General features: G+C 38.1%; 2 protein-coding genes across 3 annotated transcripts in view; one reads left to right on the top strand and one right to left on the bottom strand.

Annotated features, from left to right (window-relative positions):
* The window catches only part of CD274 (CD274 molecule), a 24,066-nt gene extending 9,576 nt beyond the window's left edge, over window positions 1-14,490 (bottom strand). Inside the window, exons 1-4 of one of the 2 annotated variants that reach the window (XM_011988392.1) lie at window positions 14,274-14,490; window positions 8,929-8,994; window positions 7,679-8,020; window positions 1,924-2,211 (exon numbers count right to left, since the gene is read on the bottom strand). In XM_011988392.1, the coding sequence (XP_011843782.1) occupies window positions 1,924-2,211; window positions 7,679-8,020; window positions 8,929-8,980 (682 nt within the window). In that variant the 5' untranslated portion in view covers window positions 8,981-8,994; window positions 14,274-14,490. Of the gene's footprint in view, window positions 1-1,923; window positions 2,212-7,678; window positions 8,021-8,928; window positions 8,995-14,273 lie in introns of those variants that run through there. The other variant, XM_011988393.1, reaches the window with a different exon arrangement.
* The window catches only part of PLGRKT (plasminogen receptor, C-terminal lysine transmembrane protein), a 264,275-nt gene that overhangs the window by 162,374 nt on the left and 86,592 nt on the right, over window positions 1-15,309 (top strand). The window lies entirely within an intron of this gene.

Here is a 15,309-nt window from a genome sequence, read left to right as displayed (position 1 = left end):
CTCACTGCAACCTCCGCCTCCCAGATTCAAGCAATTCTCGTGCCTCAGCTTCCCGAGTAGCTGGGATTACGGGTGCACGCCACCACATCTGGCTAATTTTTGTATTTTTAGTAGAGGCAGAGATTCGCCATGTTGGCCAGGCTGGTTACAAACTCCTGACCTCAAGTGATCTGCCCACCTTGGCCTCCCACAGTGCTGAGATTACAGGCATGAGCCTCCACTCCCGGCCCCTCTTGCATTTTTTAATATAGAAGTTAGTAGCCTACAGTACATGGCAGAGACGGCCCACAGTAGAACATGGAAAACCAACCAGCACTGCTAAGGAGCTCCCACCTCCTCCTATCTGTCATCATGATTGGAGGCCAATGCTTGATTGTCTTATCTTTCTCTGCAGTTTGAACATCTCTGGACAACAAGTCATTAGTATCTCTTACTAGGCTCCTTGTCTGGGGTACCATGCAGGAGGAAAAGGGGTCCCATGGCACACAGATGTTCAGAGATTGCTAACTCCCACCTCTCACCCTTAGTCAGCTCCTGCCTGGCTCAGCTCTCCACTGAGACCCATGATCCATCTCTAACTACCCAGGTGAAGCTTTAAAGACACAACAACAGCCAGCTTTTTCCGTAACTTACAGTTTACAATGCCCGTTCATATATGTTTTATTTCAGTTTCAGAACAACTTTATGAGTTAGGCATGCCAGTTATTTAAAAAAATCCCCAATTTACAGATGAGGAAACAGACTCAGCACAGTTAAGTGAGTTACTGTAGGCCACCCAACAAGTAAGTTGTCATAAAACAGCTTTTAAATGGCAGGAACCCACTAGTTTAGCTTTTACTGAAAGCCAGTTGAATACCTGAGGACTCATACCCCAGTAAGAGCATCCCCATCATTTTCTAAACTTTTTTTTCCCTCTTTCTGTTCACAAGACCATCCTGGATTATCTTTTCCTATTGATTGACTTTTATGTCTAATTTTTCAGCTGTTTTTGCTGAAGTACATGGCATTTTCCTGTCAACATCTATTGGGGGCGGGGGAAGTGAGAAACTCTTCTCAGAATATCTTTGTGTTTATATTAAATATCATGCTCACTCACCTCACCTTCTTTCACATTCTGAGCCTCCCATCAGACTCTGTCTCCCACCCTACCTACTTCTATAGAGTAGTGAGATAAAAAAAAAATAGTTGAATTTGTGCAGGCACTGGTCTCAAATCATTTTCATACACTGTTGCTAATTTGACCCCCACAATAACCTTGCTCAGTAGGTTATAATCCTACAGAGAAAGTGAAGCACACAGAAGTGTAGCAGTTTGCCCAGGGATACACAGCCTCATGTCCTGTGCACTAAACAGACTGCTAGCGTTGAAATATTGTAGACTACCTTGGGAGAGGCACAGGGGAGAAAGGGTCCCTCCTGTTTGGCATAAGATAGAAAAATACGTTCCATTTATTTCCTGCCACAGAAACCCTAGTAAGAAGGAGGCGGCTCTGATGTGCCAGGATTTGGATTCCTGAAACATGGCCTGAATTGAATATTCCTCTCAGGTATTCCCCCAGGTTTCCCACATGGTATGAAAGCATTTCCCACATGGTATTGGATTGCCTGTTTTTTGTTTGTTCATTTGTTTTTTATCTGTTTCCTGAAGAGTGTGAACGTGAGTCTTATTATTCTATGTGTGTCAAATGAGTACTACAATGCATGGAACAAAAGGCATATTCAATAAATATCTGGTGAATGTTTATTAAGTAACAATATGATTTGGATGAATGGAAGTGAGGAATTAGGATACATTTTGTAAATATAATGTTATTCATTAATTCATTTATTCAACAAACACTGAATGACTATGATAGGCAGACATCATGCTAGGTGCTAGGGGACAGTGTTAGACATATTTTAATGGACACATTCAGAATATTACCTGGGATGACCAATTCAGCTGTATGGTTTTCCTCAGGATCTAATCTCCTAAAAATGCAGTAGAAAATCTCATTAGCTGTTGTGTTGATTCTCAGTGTGCTGGTCACATTTAAAAGCTTCTCCTCTCTCTTGGAATTGGTGGTGGTGGTCTTACCACTCAGGACTTGATGCTCACTGCTTGTCCAAATGACTTCGGCCTTGGGGTAGCCCTCAGCCTGACATGTTAGTTCATGTTCAGAGGTGACTGGATCGACAACCAAAATTCTTTGGTTGATTTTGTTGTATGGAGCTAGGACATAAGCAAAAAGAAGTCAGGGCTTTTGCTGAGCACAGAACTAGATATATAGCTTGATGCTGTCTACACTAGAAAGAGGATCAATGCAGGCTGGTTCTAAGAGGGATACGCTTAATGTTCAGATGCCTCAGCAGTGGGGAACACCTGCTAGCTCTGCCTCAGTTCAGTTCAAAGTTGGGACAAGTTTGGGTTAATAGGAATGACTATCTTGCTATAAAAATCATGTTGGTACATTTATTGGGCTCAAACAAAATGTAAAGATTAATTTACACTAAAACCCCAGACTTCACCACTATGTAATATATCTGTGTGACAAAACTGCTCTTGTACCTCTTAAATTTCTACAAAAAAAATTTAAAGAGAATTATCTTTAAACCAGCAGTCTTTCTATTCAAATATAAAATACCTCTCTCCATGTATTCAGGTTTTCATATGTTTCTCAGTAAAGTGCTATACTTTTTACATAGTGCCCCATTTCTTCTTAAATTTTTTCTTGGATATTTTATTTTTGTTGTTATAAATCTGTCTTTATAAACATGAATCTCTCCAGCTGGTATGCTTTGTTTTCTTAGACTTTATTTAGTAAACAGAAAACCTGATCTTGATGTGTCATTCACTTTTCTGATTTGAAGCCAATGATCAGAAATTAGATATAAAAATACATACTGTTTCATCTGTAAACAGTGATACATGTTCCTGGCGACACTTTTTAATGTTTAAATTTGTTCTTTATTTTAGAAGTTTTAAATTTACAAAAAAATTGCAAAGATAGTATAGCGTTACATATACCCCTTGCCCAATTTCCTCTATCGTTAGTATCTTACTTTACCATGGTACAATGGTAATAACTAAGGACATTAGTACATTATTAATAACTAAACTGCATAATTTATTCCATTCCTCCAGTTTTTCCCTAATATCCTTTTTCTGTTCTGGGATCTATCTAGGATACCACATTATGATACTTATATTTTAAGCTTTTAAATGCTGGCTATTTTAATAAATCACTTAAATAATTATGCTCCAGGAAGAAAGTTTGATTCAATTTTAGATCATTGGTTTGGGACCCTTTTAGGATTAAGATACCGTTTGCTGACAATTCTAGTAGATTGTTCAGTGCATCTATATAGCATAAGAGCTTTATTCATGTTTATCTATTACAAGTACATTAACATGTTCTTATTTTGTTGATATAATCTTTTTTTTCACTCCTAATACCACAGCATAACCACTAATGATCTAGAGCCTTAACTCTCCATTCATTTACCAAGGACAACAATAGATCTGTGATGTAATTTCTTCAGAGTTAACACAAAACAGCTAGGATCAAACAAAACTGAAATAAATAATGAGTGATGTTTTGATACTCCTACATCAATGAAACCACTACCAGTGGAAACACTGGAAATCAATAAAATTATGATTTCAAAACACAAAAATAATAGTTCTTATGAGTGGGTTGCTTTGGGGTAATTATGGATTTTCAGATTCTCTTATCTAATTTTGACTAAACTAACCATCTTACAAAATTAAACAACTAATTAAAAAGTTTTCCACAAAGAAACTGAGGATTGAAGATAATACTAATAATTCAAGCACAACCCAGAGGAAACAGCAGAAGTGACACTTCTTATTGGCGACTGTATGAGGTTGTAAACAATTAAGTACTTAATTAGGCCTCACAGTGTTATATAAAAAAACACAAACCTCAAGATTATTGACACTATCCACCTTTGTTAATGATAAATTCCACCCTAAGGTATATCATGCCTTGACATATTAGCTAACAATAGTGAAGCGTCACAATTAGTAAAAATTGAAAATATTGTTTATTAAATTTTTATTTCATCCTCTTAAAATGTCTGTTTTTGTACAAATGTCTATTAGGTTGAACCAGATGAAACTGGTAATATTCAACCTTTTTTGCTCTTCAAAAATGTCAATTTCTTACGGTACAACCTATATATTAATAGATAATAAATTTTTTATAATTACACACAAATGTGGCTGCACAGACACACAAGTTTAAAATGTTTTACAGATGAGGTGAGTAATCAAAATTTTTTGCAGACCCCTGGTCTACTAGATCTAGAACACTATACTAACATTGAACAATCAAAATCAAGAAAAGGTCATGATAGTTTTGAAGCCAATATATAACTTGATACATACACCAGAGGTGCAAATACAGGCAATAAGTGGTTATTAAGGGCCCAGACTTCAGAGCCAATCTGCTTGGATTTAGAACTAGCTTTATCATTTACGAGGCTGGGTGAATTGGGGCAAATTACTTAATTTCTTTGGACCTCAGTTTCCTCATCCTTAAAATGGGAATAATACCACTTATCATGAAATCAAAGATTCCATCATTGAAAGACACACTCAGATTTCAGAGACAGTGAAGTGTGAAAAATACTCATCTTACATGATGAAGCACCTACCTCACAGAGTCATTTCTAGGAGGAAATGAACTAATTTAGGCAGAATGTTCAGTACAGGACCTAACACACAGAATAAGCAAGTGCTAATTGTAGTAGTACTCGATAGTAGTAGTAGCAGAGCTGCTTCTCCTCCTCCTCCTTTTACTACTGCTGCTTCAGTGTACCCTTTAGAAGGTGCTAACAGTTCCTGATGAACAGTTTTGGAAATAAATTTTCATATATCCAAGTCTGTTCATGTTTCCAAAATTTTAGGCTAATCCTATTTGAGGAAATCATTCATTCATTGACTCAACAAATATTTTTTGTGTGCTTTTGTCATACTACCACTCTGCTGTACGTCAAGCCCTGGGGATACAACAATATTAAAAAACAGACCCAAATCTCTGTGCTTGTGGAGTTTATATTCTAGGAGGAGAGAGACAATAAACAAAATAGAAAAGTATGATATGATATGCTACACAATATACTAGATAGAGATAAATGCTACAGAGAACACTTAAACAGGGCTGGGAATTTTGGGGAAAGATGGGGTTGGTGGGGAATGACAGCAGTTGATCTGGTCCATATGATCCAAATAGCTTTACTGGGATAACTATGCAACACTTTGATCTTTCAGCTGCCTCATCTCATTGAAGGTCCTGAAAGTCTGAATGAACATTTTGTTTTCCCTGCTATTAGGTTCAGTGATTAAAGAAAAACACTTTTAATTGAAAGTTAGAGGCCTGAGAGTCTGGTATTTAAACTCACAAACATGAAAGGTGCAATAACACCCAAAGTGATCATGATAATTGAGTGAATCCAAAACTAAATTCTTTCAAATTTCAGTTTTGAAATGTTTCACCTTTAAAATCCCATGGTGAGTAAACTCCTGTGGCAAAGCTATGTTACCACACATTTGCTGTGATGGGAAGTGAAGTTCAACAGCAGTACTGTGAAATCATTTGCATATGGAGGTGACTCAGGAGTTCTACTTCCCTGAGTTGGAAAACTTCTGCAAGCCAGCTACCTCGTTTCCATTGGAGACACTGCCTCAGTGCAAGTGAAGCTTGGTGGTTGCCTTCCTTGTTCTAAGTGCAGAAGGTTCAGACTTTTGGTATAGCTCAACTCAACCCCAAAACCACTGTCTGCAAATGACAAGATGAATTGGGACTAGAATGCAAATTAACTAATTTAAAATACAAAATGGAATTGTCAAATCAGGTCCTCAAACCTGGTTGGTCATTTGCTTTGCTCCCTGAAGAACTCCTCCTTGGAAAAACCATCAGTGCCAGAAGATTTCCTATTGTGTTGATCCATGGCAAAGGAGACTGCAGATACACAAGGGATATTATGGAGCCCAGATGACCTGAATAAAACCCTTTGCTACTACAAGGACAGCTGTCCCCTCCCTATACACTCCCTACAGGCTGATGAGAGATCTTCTTTGGAAGCAGAAACTTATACTTTATGCAGCCTTCTTCCTGACTGCCAGGATTATACTCTTCTTCTCCATCCCAGATCTAGCAATGCTGTTGATGAGGCTAAGTCATGATGATTTCTTTAATTAATCTTGGAACACAGTAGATGCCTGATATTTGCTGATGGACTGGAGAAAAACTGAAAGTATAAACCACAACATCTCAAGAAATGCCGTGAATGGAGAAGCACATGGTAAAATATAATGAAAATTAAATCTACTTTACAAGTGATATCTTCTTGACAATAGTAGCATTATTTGAGCCAGAATCAGGGACCAGAAATACAACATAAAACTGATACATTTCTCTTAATCCCTACATGATTTTGTTTTTGAGTTTATAATTATCAGTGATCATTGATTAATCATTGATCAGTGATCAATGACAAGTGTAGACTTTTTCTACTTGTATTGTTAGCCCTCAGATTGATGGTAGTTAGTCCAGGAGTGGAAATACCAAGGGGAGATGATTTAATTCTAGTCAAATATTAAAAGGTCATCATGGAAATGAAATAATTCCAAAACTACAACTAGAGGGGCAGATTTCAGCTTACTATTAGGGAGTAATTTCAACAGGATATGGAAGGGGAGTCCAAATGGCAGGGATGCCATCGTGGGATATGACAGGGATGCCACTGCAGGAAATATATGAACAGAAGATCCTCTGGGGGATTTTTGTTCTTTGTGGGAGTTTGGATTAGTTGCTCCTGCCTGGGATCCTTTCAGCTCTCAATTCTATGAAACTCAACAATGAAAGCAGCGGTGTTTTCCTTTACTTAGCTAGTGCCAACACAAAACTTCGAACTCAAGTGACCTGATGACATAACTGTGGGTCAGTTCCCAGGAATTGACACTCCTAGTTCCTCTTCAATTCCCCAAGACAACATCAGTATAGATTTTCAAGATGAATATATGCCCAGTGAGTATAGTTTATACTGTACTGGAAGAATAAGTTCTTTTACACTTAATATGATTATTTTTTGTCTTCATAGGGAGACTTCAAGTCTTTTTTAATATGAACCTTACAGTGGGGTTTGATCTGAATATATTTATTAGCATTTGATATAGAGAGGCTCAAAAAAGGAAAACTGACAGACCTAATAAAATAAAAAAATAGTAGTTGAATAAAAAAGTTTCTGGAGGGACACACAAATAATGGTTACTCTCTTGGAGTGTCTCTTGGTTATCTCATGGGAGATAGTGGTGAAGGGAGGAGGGACACTTTTGCAATTCATTTGATCTCTTCCATAGTATCTGAATTCTTTGCAAGTATATGTATTACATTTATAATAAAAAAGTAAAGACTAGGAATTATTTTTGGAAAACTGTACATACCATAGAACATGGCTCTGTGTTGTCTCTGGATTTCCAGTGACTATCATATAGGTGCTCAAGAAATGCTAATTGGAGACTTACGTGAATGAATTCATGAACTGAATGAATGAATGAAGAGACTATGCTATTCTGTTTGAAAATAAGTATGGACTTATAAGAATGAAAAGTCTTCAACACTTAGAATATGTTTTCAATAAAGATCAGGTCTCTCATCTATAATAATTCTTACCATTGACTTTCACGGTAATCCGCTTGTAGTCGGCACCACCATAGCTGATCATGCAGCGGTAAACCCCTGCATCCTGCAATTTCACATCTGTGATCCGAAGTGCAGCATTTCCCAGGGAGAGCTGGTCCTTCAACAGCTGGGCCCTCTGTCTGTAGTTACTATGCTGAACCTTCAGGTCTTCCTCTCCATGCACAAATTGAATAATGTTCTTATCCTCCATTTCCCAATAGACAATTAGTGAAGTCAGGTCTAATTGTTTCTCTACTGGGAATTTGCATTCAATTGTCATATTGCTGCCATACTCTACCACATATAGGTCCTTGGGAACCGTGACAGTAAATGCTAAAAAGAAAGAAGAATAACCTTCAGAAAAGGGAAAATTCCTCAAAACATTTATAAAGTTGGCACAGCATTTAAAAATCACCTTATCTGGTCAGTTATGTTATCATTATATTTAAGAACTTGCTAAATACATATTTTATCCAATGGGCTTGAAATATGTTTTGGGACACTATGTCTCATGCCGAGACATAGTGTCCCAATAACAGAATAATAAAATTAGCTAAACAAGTTGCCCCCACAATTTATAAACATATATTACTGTAGAAATATTATATGGAGATGGAGTACTTACAACCAGGAGACTTGGTTTCATGTAGACATCCCCAGAATGTCCTTTGACTGGACACCTATTTGCTTCCTACATAGAGGGAATGGTAGATTCTAACATCTCTTTTTACTTCCCTAAACTTTTGATCGGTTTTCTGGCAAGAAGTACATTGGTATGGAGTTCAGGAAGGACCGCAGGGTGGTGCCAGTACTGTGTTACCCTGACATTTTCCATGTATCCTACAATTCTTCCTTAGAGTATTCTCATCAGGAAAGGCATGTCACAGAGCAACCAAGATTGAAAGATTGAAAGATCTTGGCCTTGTTGAAAACAAACAAATAAATATATACATACAGGCCATTTCCCCAGATATTTTCAGTAGTTAACCCTGGGAAATGGGTAATAGATTATTTTGTGTCTTTCAATTTGTCTATATTCTCTATATTTTTACACAATGACACAGGGAACTTTATCATTGTGTAAAGCAGAAGAAAGACTTTGTCATTGTGTAAAGTAGAAGAAAGAAGAGAATATTCTCTCTATAAGAAAATTGCATGCATTTTAAATTATCATTTTAGTTTTAAACTCATGGTTAAAATATTTAAAATATAGAACCTAATGGAAGGATTTGGTGTCTTACCATTCAGCAAATGCCAGTAGATCGTGAATATAAAGACAGCAAATATCCTCATCTTTCTGGAATGTGCTAATTATGGAAAACACAAAAAGAAGACTGCTTTACTTAATAATTAAACACACAATATGACATTATGGGACTTGGTGGTTCTAATTGAAATAGTCTTCTAATAACCAGTTATGATTGACTTGTAATTGTGGAAACCCAGCAGGGAATAGGAAGTTCAATACCTTCATTCCATTGCCCACAGCCACATAAACTTAAGTGAAAAAAGTTACTAAAAGATGAGAAGTTTCAAATTTATTATAGTTACAGGCCCTGAAAAAAATCTGCTCACTCAAAAGAAGCCAGGAAGATAATATTTCACCAAATTCCTCTCAACTATTTCATGTTTTTTCTGCATTGTAACATACCTAGTAGAACCTGTCCTGTACAAAATTTCAAAGCAAGGAGAATCTGACTTTTACATTTCCAACCTGTCAATGCTTTTTCCCCCTACGGCTAAATACTTTCATCTTACCCTTTAGCTTTCCAAGACTTCCACTTCACTATCTCAGCCATGCTAGTCCTCCTTCAGGTGCCAGCCTTCAAAATCTCCTCTTCTGCCCCTCTCACTTATTCTAAATTATAAATCTATTCTCTCAATAAACAGATTATTCTACTAACAGTGGGGAGTGGGAAGGGGAGAAAGCTGGATTTGACTAATTCGTACCAAGACCATGAATGACTCACAGTCACTCTTCCAGAGTATGTGCCTAGATTCTATTCTTCATTTAGTCATCCTGCTTGAAATGTTACTAATTCTTTCATTTAGCAAACACTGATTGAGCACCTCTTCTGTGCTAGGCACTATTTTAGGCATGGGGAATATGGAAGTCAGCATGAAAGAAAAGTCACTCTCCTTTTGTAGTTTATGTTGAAGTAGTGGAGTAAAAGATTTATACTTTATTTCAGCATTTATTAATGTTTTCTCTCTCTTCTGTTATACATATATTTACAAACTTTGATAAGAAAGAGGTAAGTTTTCCCTCTTACTGCCTCTCTAATCTTTGAATACAGACATGAACTCACAAATGATCAACTAATCAATGCCACATACATATAAGACAGGAGATTAATGTTCCTAATATATAAATAGCTCCTAACAATCAATAAGACAACTACACAAACTACACATAACCCATGAGGAAAATAAGTGAAAGGTCATAACGTATAGTTCAGAGAATAAAAAATACAGGTGACATGTAAACATAGGAAATATGTTCAATCTCACAACAAAAATTATAAGATATGAAATACCATTTTTCACTTCTTAGCTTGAACACAATTGTAAATATTTCTAATATTTAGTGTTTGCGAAGATATGAACAAATAGGCTTTCTCACACACTAATGGGAGGAATTTTTTTTTTTAGGGGGCACTTTGATACTTCCTATTACAATTGTAAATGTGGATGTCATATGACATTTCGCCCTCTCCTAGAAGTCTATCCTACTAAAACAAACACACACACACATATATATGTATATGTAAAGGAAGAGCATTGCTCATAACAGCAAACTGAGAATATCTTAGATTGTCTAAGCGGTTAAATAAATTTTGTTATATTCACAAAATATAATACCATTAAGAACTGAATTCAGCATATGTAAATGTACTGATTTTGTAAACATGTAGGAAGTTGCAGAACACTACATGTAGCAGAAATCCACTTTTTGCTAAAAAAAAGAAAAAGTGAGTATGTGTGTTTAGACACAGGAAATGTCCAAGATGTTAACAGTGATTATATTTAGGAATTAAATTGGAGGGAGAACCGGTAGGTTTTCACTCTTGTTTTTAAAGGGAAAAAAGGAAGGAAAAGACAGAAAAAGAGAGATGAGATTATGGATTTTTTTTGGTGTTCTGTGTCCAAATTTTCAAGCGAATGAATGTTTTACTTTTAGTATCAGGTAAAAAATAAAAACAAAATTTCATGAATCATTTCACCTTGCCAAACCATAGACTGTTTAGCAGACCAAGTGATATAATGGAAAGAACCCCAAAAGGGAGTCCAAACATCCAAACTGAGGTAGAATAATAAATTCATCTATTTTTTATGTTTTCTCCTTATTATTAACGTAATGTGACAAAATTACAGAAAATGAGAAAAGAAGGGGAAAATCACCTACTGTTTCATCACTCTCACCCAGGGAGAATCTGGTGATGCCTGGAAACATTTTTGGTTGTCAAAATTGGGCTGGTTGAGGGAGGGTTGCTACTGCTCTCTAGGGGTAGAAACCAAGAGTGCCGCCAAACCTCCTGCAGTGCACAGGCCAGCCTCCCACAGCAAAGACATAGCCCAAAATGTCAATAGTGCCAAGGCTGGGGAACCTTGTCACCACTGTGAGCATTTCAGTATATATCTTTCAGTCTTTTCCCTTTAATCTTTTAAAAAGTAATTTATAACCTTACCATACCTTTAATACCCATTTGTTTCATTTAAGCTTATGATATAAATATTGCCCATCTTACTGCATGATATTCGTAAGCATCTTATTGAACAGTTCCATAATATTTAATTCCTCTATTATTAGGTATCGGATTGTTGCCAATTTTAAAAATATCATAAGTATGTGTGTGTTCAGCAAATATTTGTTCAGTGCCTACTGTGTGCCAGGCCCCAGGCTAGGCCCTGAGGATAGATTTCCTCAAATAGTGTTGCTGATCAAAGAAAACGAACATTTTTCTGGTTCTTGACACATGTTGATACTTGGTACTGTTACACTGTATTTTCACCCAGTTGGGTATTGTTTAAAAAATATATTTTTTTGCTAATGTGAAAGATCTGATCATTTTTTGGTCTGTTTATATCACTGGTTTCTTATCGACCTATATGAGCCCTTCATGTTAAAAGATAAAAAGGGTAAATGAAATAACATGAGTCATTATCCTCTTGCCAGGGTTAGATACAAAATCGGGCTGCAGCATCTACCGGACTATCTTTTCCTTGGGCCAGAGTTAACTGTACAGTTATAAAATATTAATGTGATATTTTATAATTATTGTATTATAAGCACAAATACACTTGCTAGGCAGAAGAAAACTTAAAATACCCCTAATTCCAAGCAAAGCATTATAACCATATGTGAATAAAACAAAGGGACATTAAATCTAGTCATAGATTACAACTAATTTTGCCAATGTTTATGGCCTACTTTGGTGGAGTTCTTGTCCTTTAACGAATTTGGTTGAAATTTTTAGAAGTAATGGAGGTTTCCTGGAAGATGATGGATTAGATCCAATATTTACCTACTTTCTCATCAAACCCTCTCCTCCACAGCTCTATTTCCTTGGGGTTCAGCTGTCATTAGTGAGGGACGAAAAGGCAGAATACAAAGATCATGTAAATACACACATGTTCTTTAACCTCTAAACCTCACATCAGGGCAGTTGGTCTAAGAGAAGAAGACTGACGTCTTCTTCAGGTAAGAATTATGACCATATGTGAATTCCCATATCCGAACGGAGACATTCAAAGAGCAATGAAATGTAAACTGGGGAAGAAGTGATGGCTCATTCAGGTTGAGGAAGTGGGTTTGTCCCTGGGGGAAGCCCAGTATAACACGATGGAACTGATATTACTTCTCTATCTTCCAAGTGTAGGATGGGTAGAAGGAAGAGATAGAGAAAAAGTCAAGTGGCCAGGCGCGGTGGCTCACGCCTGTAATCCCAGCACTTTGGGAGGCCGAGGCAGGTGGATCACCTGAGTCAGGAGTTCGAGATCAGCCTGGCCAATATGGTGAAACCCCATCTCTACTAAAAATACAAAAATTAGCCGGGCGTGGTGGTGGGTGCCTGTAGTCCCAGCTACTCGGGAGGCTGAGGCAAGAGAATCACTTGAACCCAGGAGGCAGAGGTTGCCGTGAGCTGAGATTGCACCACTGCACTCCAGCTTGGGCAACAGAGTGAGACTCGTCTCAAAAAAAAACAAAAACCAAAAACAAACAAACAAACAAAAAGGTTAAGCTTCCTTTCTCAAAAGTAGGAGCAAGAGGCCTGCATGGTGGCTCCGGCCAGTAATCCCAGGACTTCTGGAGCCTGAGGCGGGAGGATCGCCTGAGGCTAGGAGTTCGAGACCAGCCTGGGTAACATAACAAAAGCCCTATCTCCACAAAAGAAAAAAAAAAAATTCTTAAGTTAAACCCCAAGCCCAACCTCCTTCTCAGTCACACTGAGACACTCTTGTGCATTTTCCACTTGGGGTTTCAATTCCCCACAGTATTTCTGTGACTTCCTTGAAGACCACACTCTAACTGCTGTCATGTGGCCTCTGCCTACCTGCTTCTACTGAGAAAGGCTAAGTGTTTCTTCAGAGTATCATAGTTCTCCTTAAATACTGTTGACAACCATCATTGTCAACTGATACATCCTTTCTGGAAAGCATTTTCAGTTTTCTTCAAAACGCCTTTAAAATATTCAGTCTCTTTGACTAAGTAGTTACACTTCTAAGTTTATTGACGGAAACAATCAGCAATATTCCAGAGATATCTATGTAATGATGTTCAGTGAATGGCTAAGACAGAACCACTGTAAATAACCTTTATACCCAACAGTGAGGAATTAATTTCATTTAGTTATCCAACCTAATCGAATGCAGCACTAAAAACATTTTTTAGAAGGTTATTTAATTAATAGAAAAGCATCTACAGTAAATTTTTTTTCAAGTATTAAAAAAAGAGGTAGAACAATGGTACTTTTACTCCTTATGTTGTAAGACAAACCCAGACTGAACTTTGACATAGGCCAAGGTCAACATGTCTAAGAAATGTTTTATTATACTATTTTTATTCTTAGGCTCCTCCATTCCTCTTTTAGGACTCCTTTGGGTTTTCAGAATGGACAGAGCAAATAAATTCCGTTCAGGGGTCCTGGACGTGCTTAGCCTAGAAGAGACTTACTTATCTGCTGCAGCTGGGATGACTTACACAAGTCATATTACTAGCAAGCAGCTGACGGTGGACTAGGACCCGTGTCCAGACTTCCAGCCTAGCATCAGAGCTATATTCTGAACACACGGTCGCATAAGAATGACTACCTATCCTATACTACCCACCTTATTTATTTTTAGAGGTATAAATTATTTTTAGAGCAAAACTGAATTGCGCCTGGAGGAAGCCCAGATGCATTGCCTGTTCTTATTAACCCCAACAGGTAATTGGCTCTACTGCCCCCTAGACCATCGCGTTCCCTTTCCCTCCTCCTCTCTCCATCCCAAAGAAAGGGTGTAGAGATCCTCCGTCCTAAGGTGCCCAGCGAGTTAGCCAGAGATGCTGGGCCGTGGGCACCTGCGGAGGAACAACGCTCCCTACCTGCAGGCAGAGAGAAGCGCGGCTGATGCGGAGCCTCGGGAAGCAGCGCAGGACTGGGGCTTCAGGACTGGGGCTTCGCGAGGCGTGCCAGCTGCTCAACTTGGCGCCCGGCCCAGAGGCGGGGTCCCGCCCACCTCTGCGCAAGGCAGCAAATCCAGTTTGCCGGGCATTGGACTTTCCTGACCTTCGGCGGAATCGGGGAAGCTTTCAGTTTGGGTAGCGAGTGGTGTTGGTGTCCTAGGAATAAAGCTATGTATAGAAATGAAACAGAAAGTGAAACCTGTCAGTCCAGTTTTCTTGTAAATGAGGTTTTCACCGGAAAGAGTTCCGAAGATTAAAACAAATCCACATTTGGTATGTTATTAATATAAACAGAAATTTACAACAAGCCAACATCTGAACGCACCTTGATTTTACCTTCAGAGGGGTGACAGCTTAAGGTTACCCCTTAACCTTTATCAGAAAGGTTTCCCCCTTTCTGATAAAAGCGTCTTCAAGGTGACTGAACATCTTGACCTAACTTGATATAACTCTACGACATATAGAAAGTCAACAGCAGACCCATATGGCTTTGGTTTTTATTCTAGAAAGTAGGTGTGTGTGTGTGTGTGTGTGTGTGCGCGTGTGTGTGTGTGTATGGGTGTATAATAGGAAATATATTTTTAAATCGTGGATTCTGTGACTTCCTCAAAGTTCCTCGACATAATGAAACTTCATTTGCTTTGTCATTAAAAGAACTTCCCACCCTGAGCTACATCTTTTAAGAATGCTCAGGGTCCCTGCTATTCTGCCACCCTAGGGATTCAGGCTGGGGAAGCCTATTCTAGGTGAGGGTTAAGAAAGCCCTTTTGAAAGCTTTGGGTTAGTGAATGGGCCCAAGATGACAGACAATGGTGTCATAATTTATTTAAGTATTATCCACCGCTGACTTCGAGGTGCTCCCTTTTCTCGAACTCCTGACCTCAAGTGATCCACCAAAGTGCTGGTATTACAGGCTTGAGCCACCGTGCCTGTGTGCTCCCTTTTCTTTTCCTTT

This window comes from Mandrillus leucophaeus, unplaced genomic scaffold, assembly GCF_000951045.1.
Source record: "Mandrillus leucophaeus isolate KB7577 unplaced genomic scaffold, Mleu.le_1.0 Scaffold329, whole genome shotgun sequence".
NCBI lineage: Eukaryota > Metazoa > Chordata > Mammalia > Primates > Cercopithecidae > Mandrillus > Mandrillus leucophaeus.
Note: the sequence above shows the minus strand (reverse complement) of the source record. Positions and strands in the feature narration are given on the sequence as shown.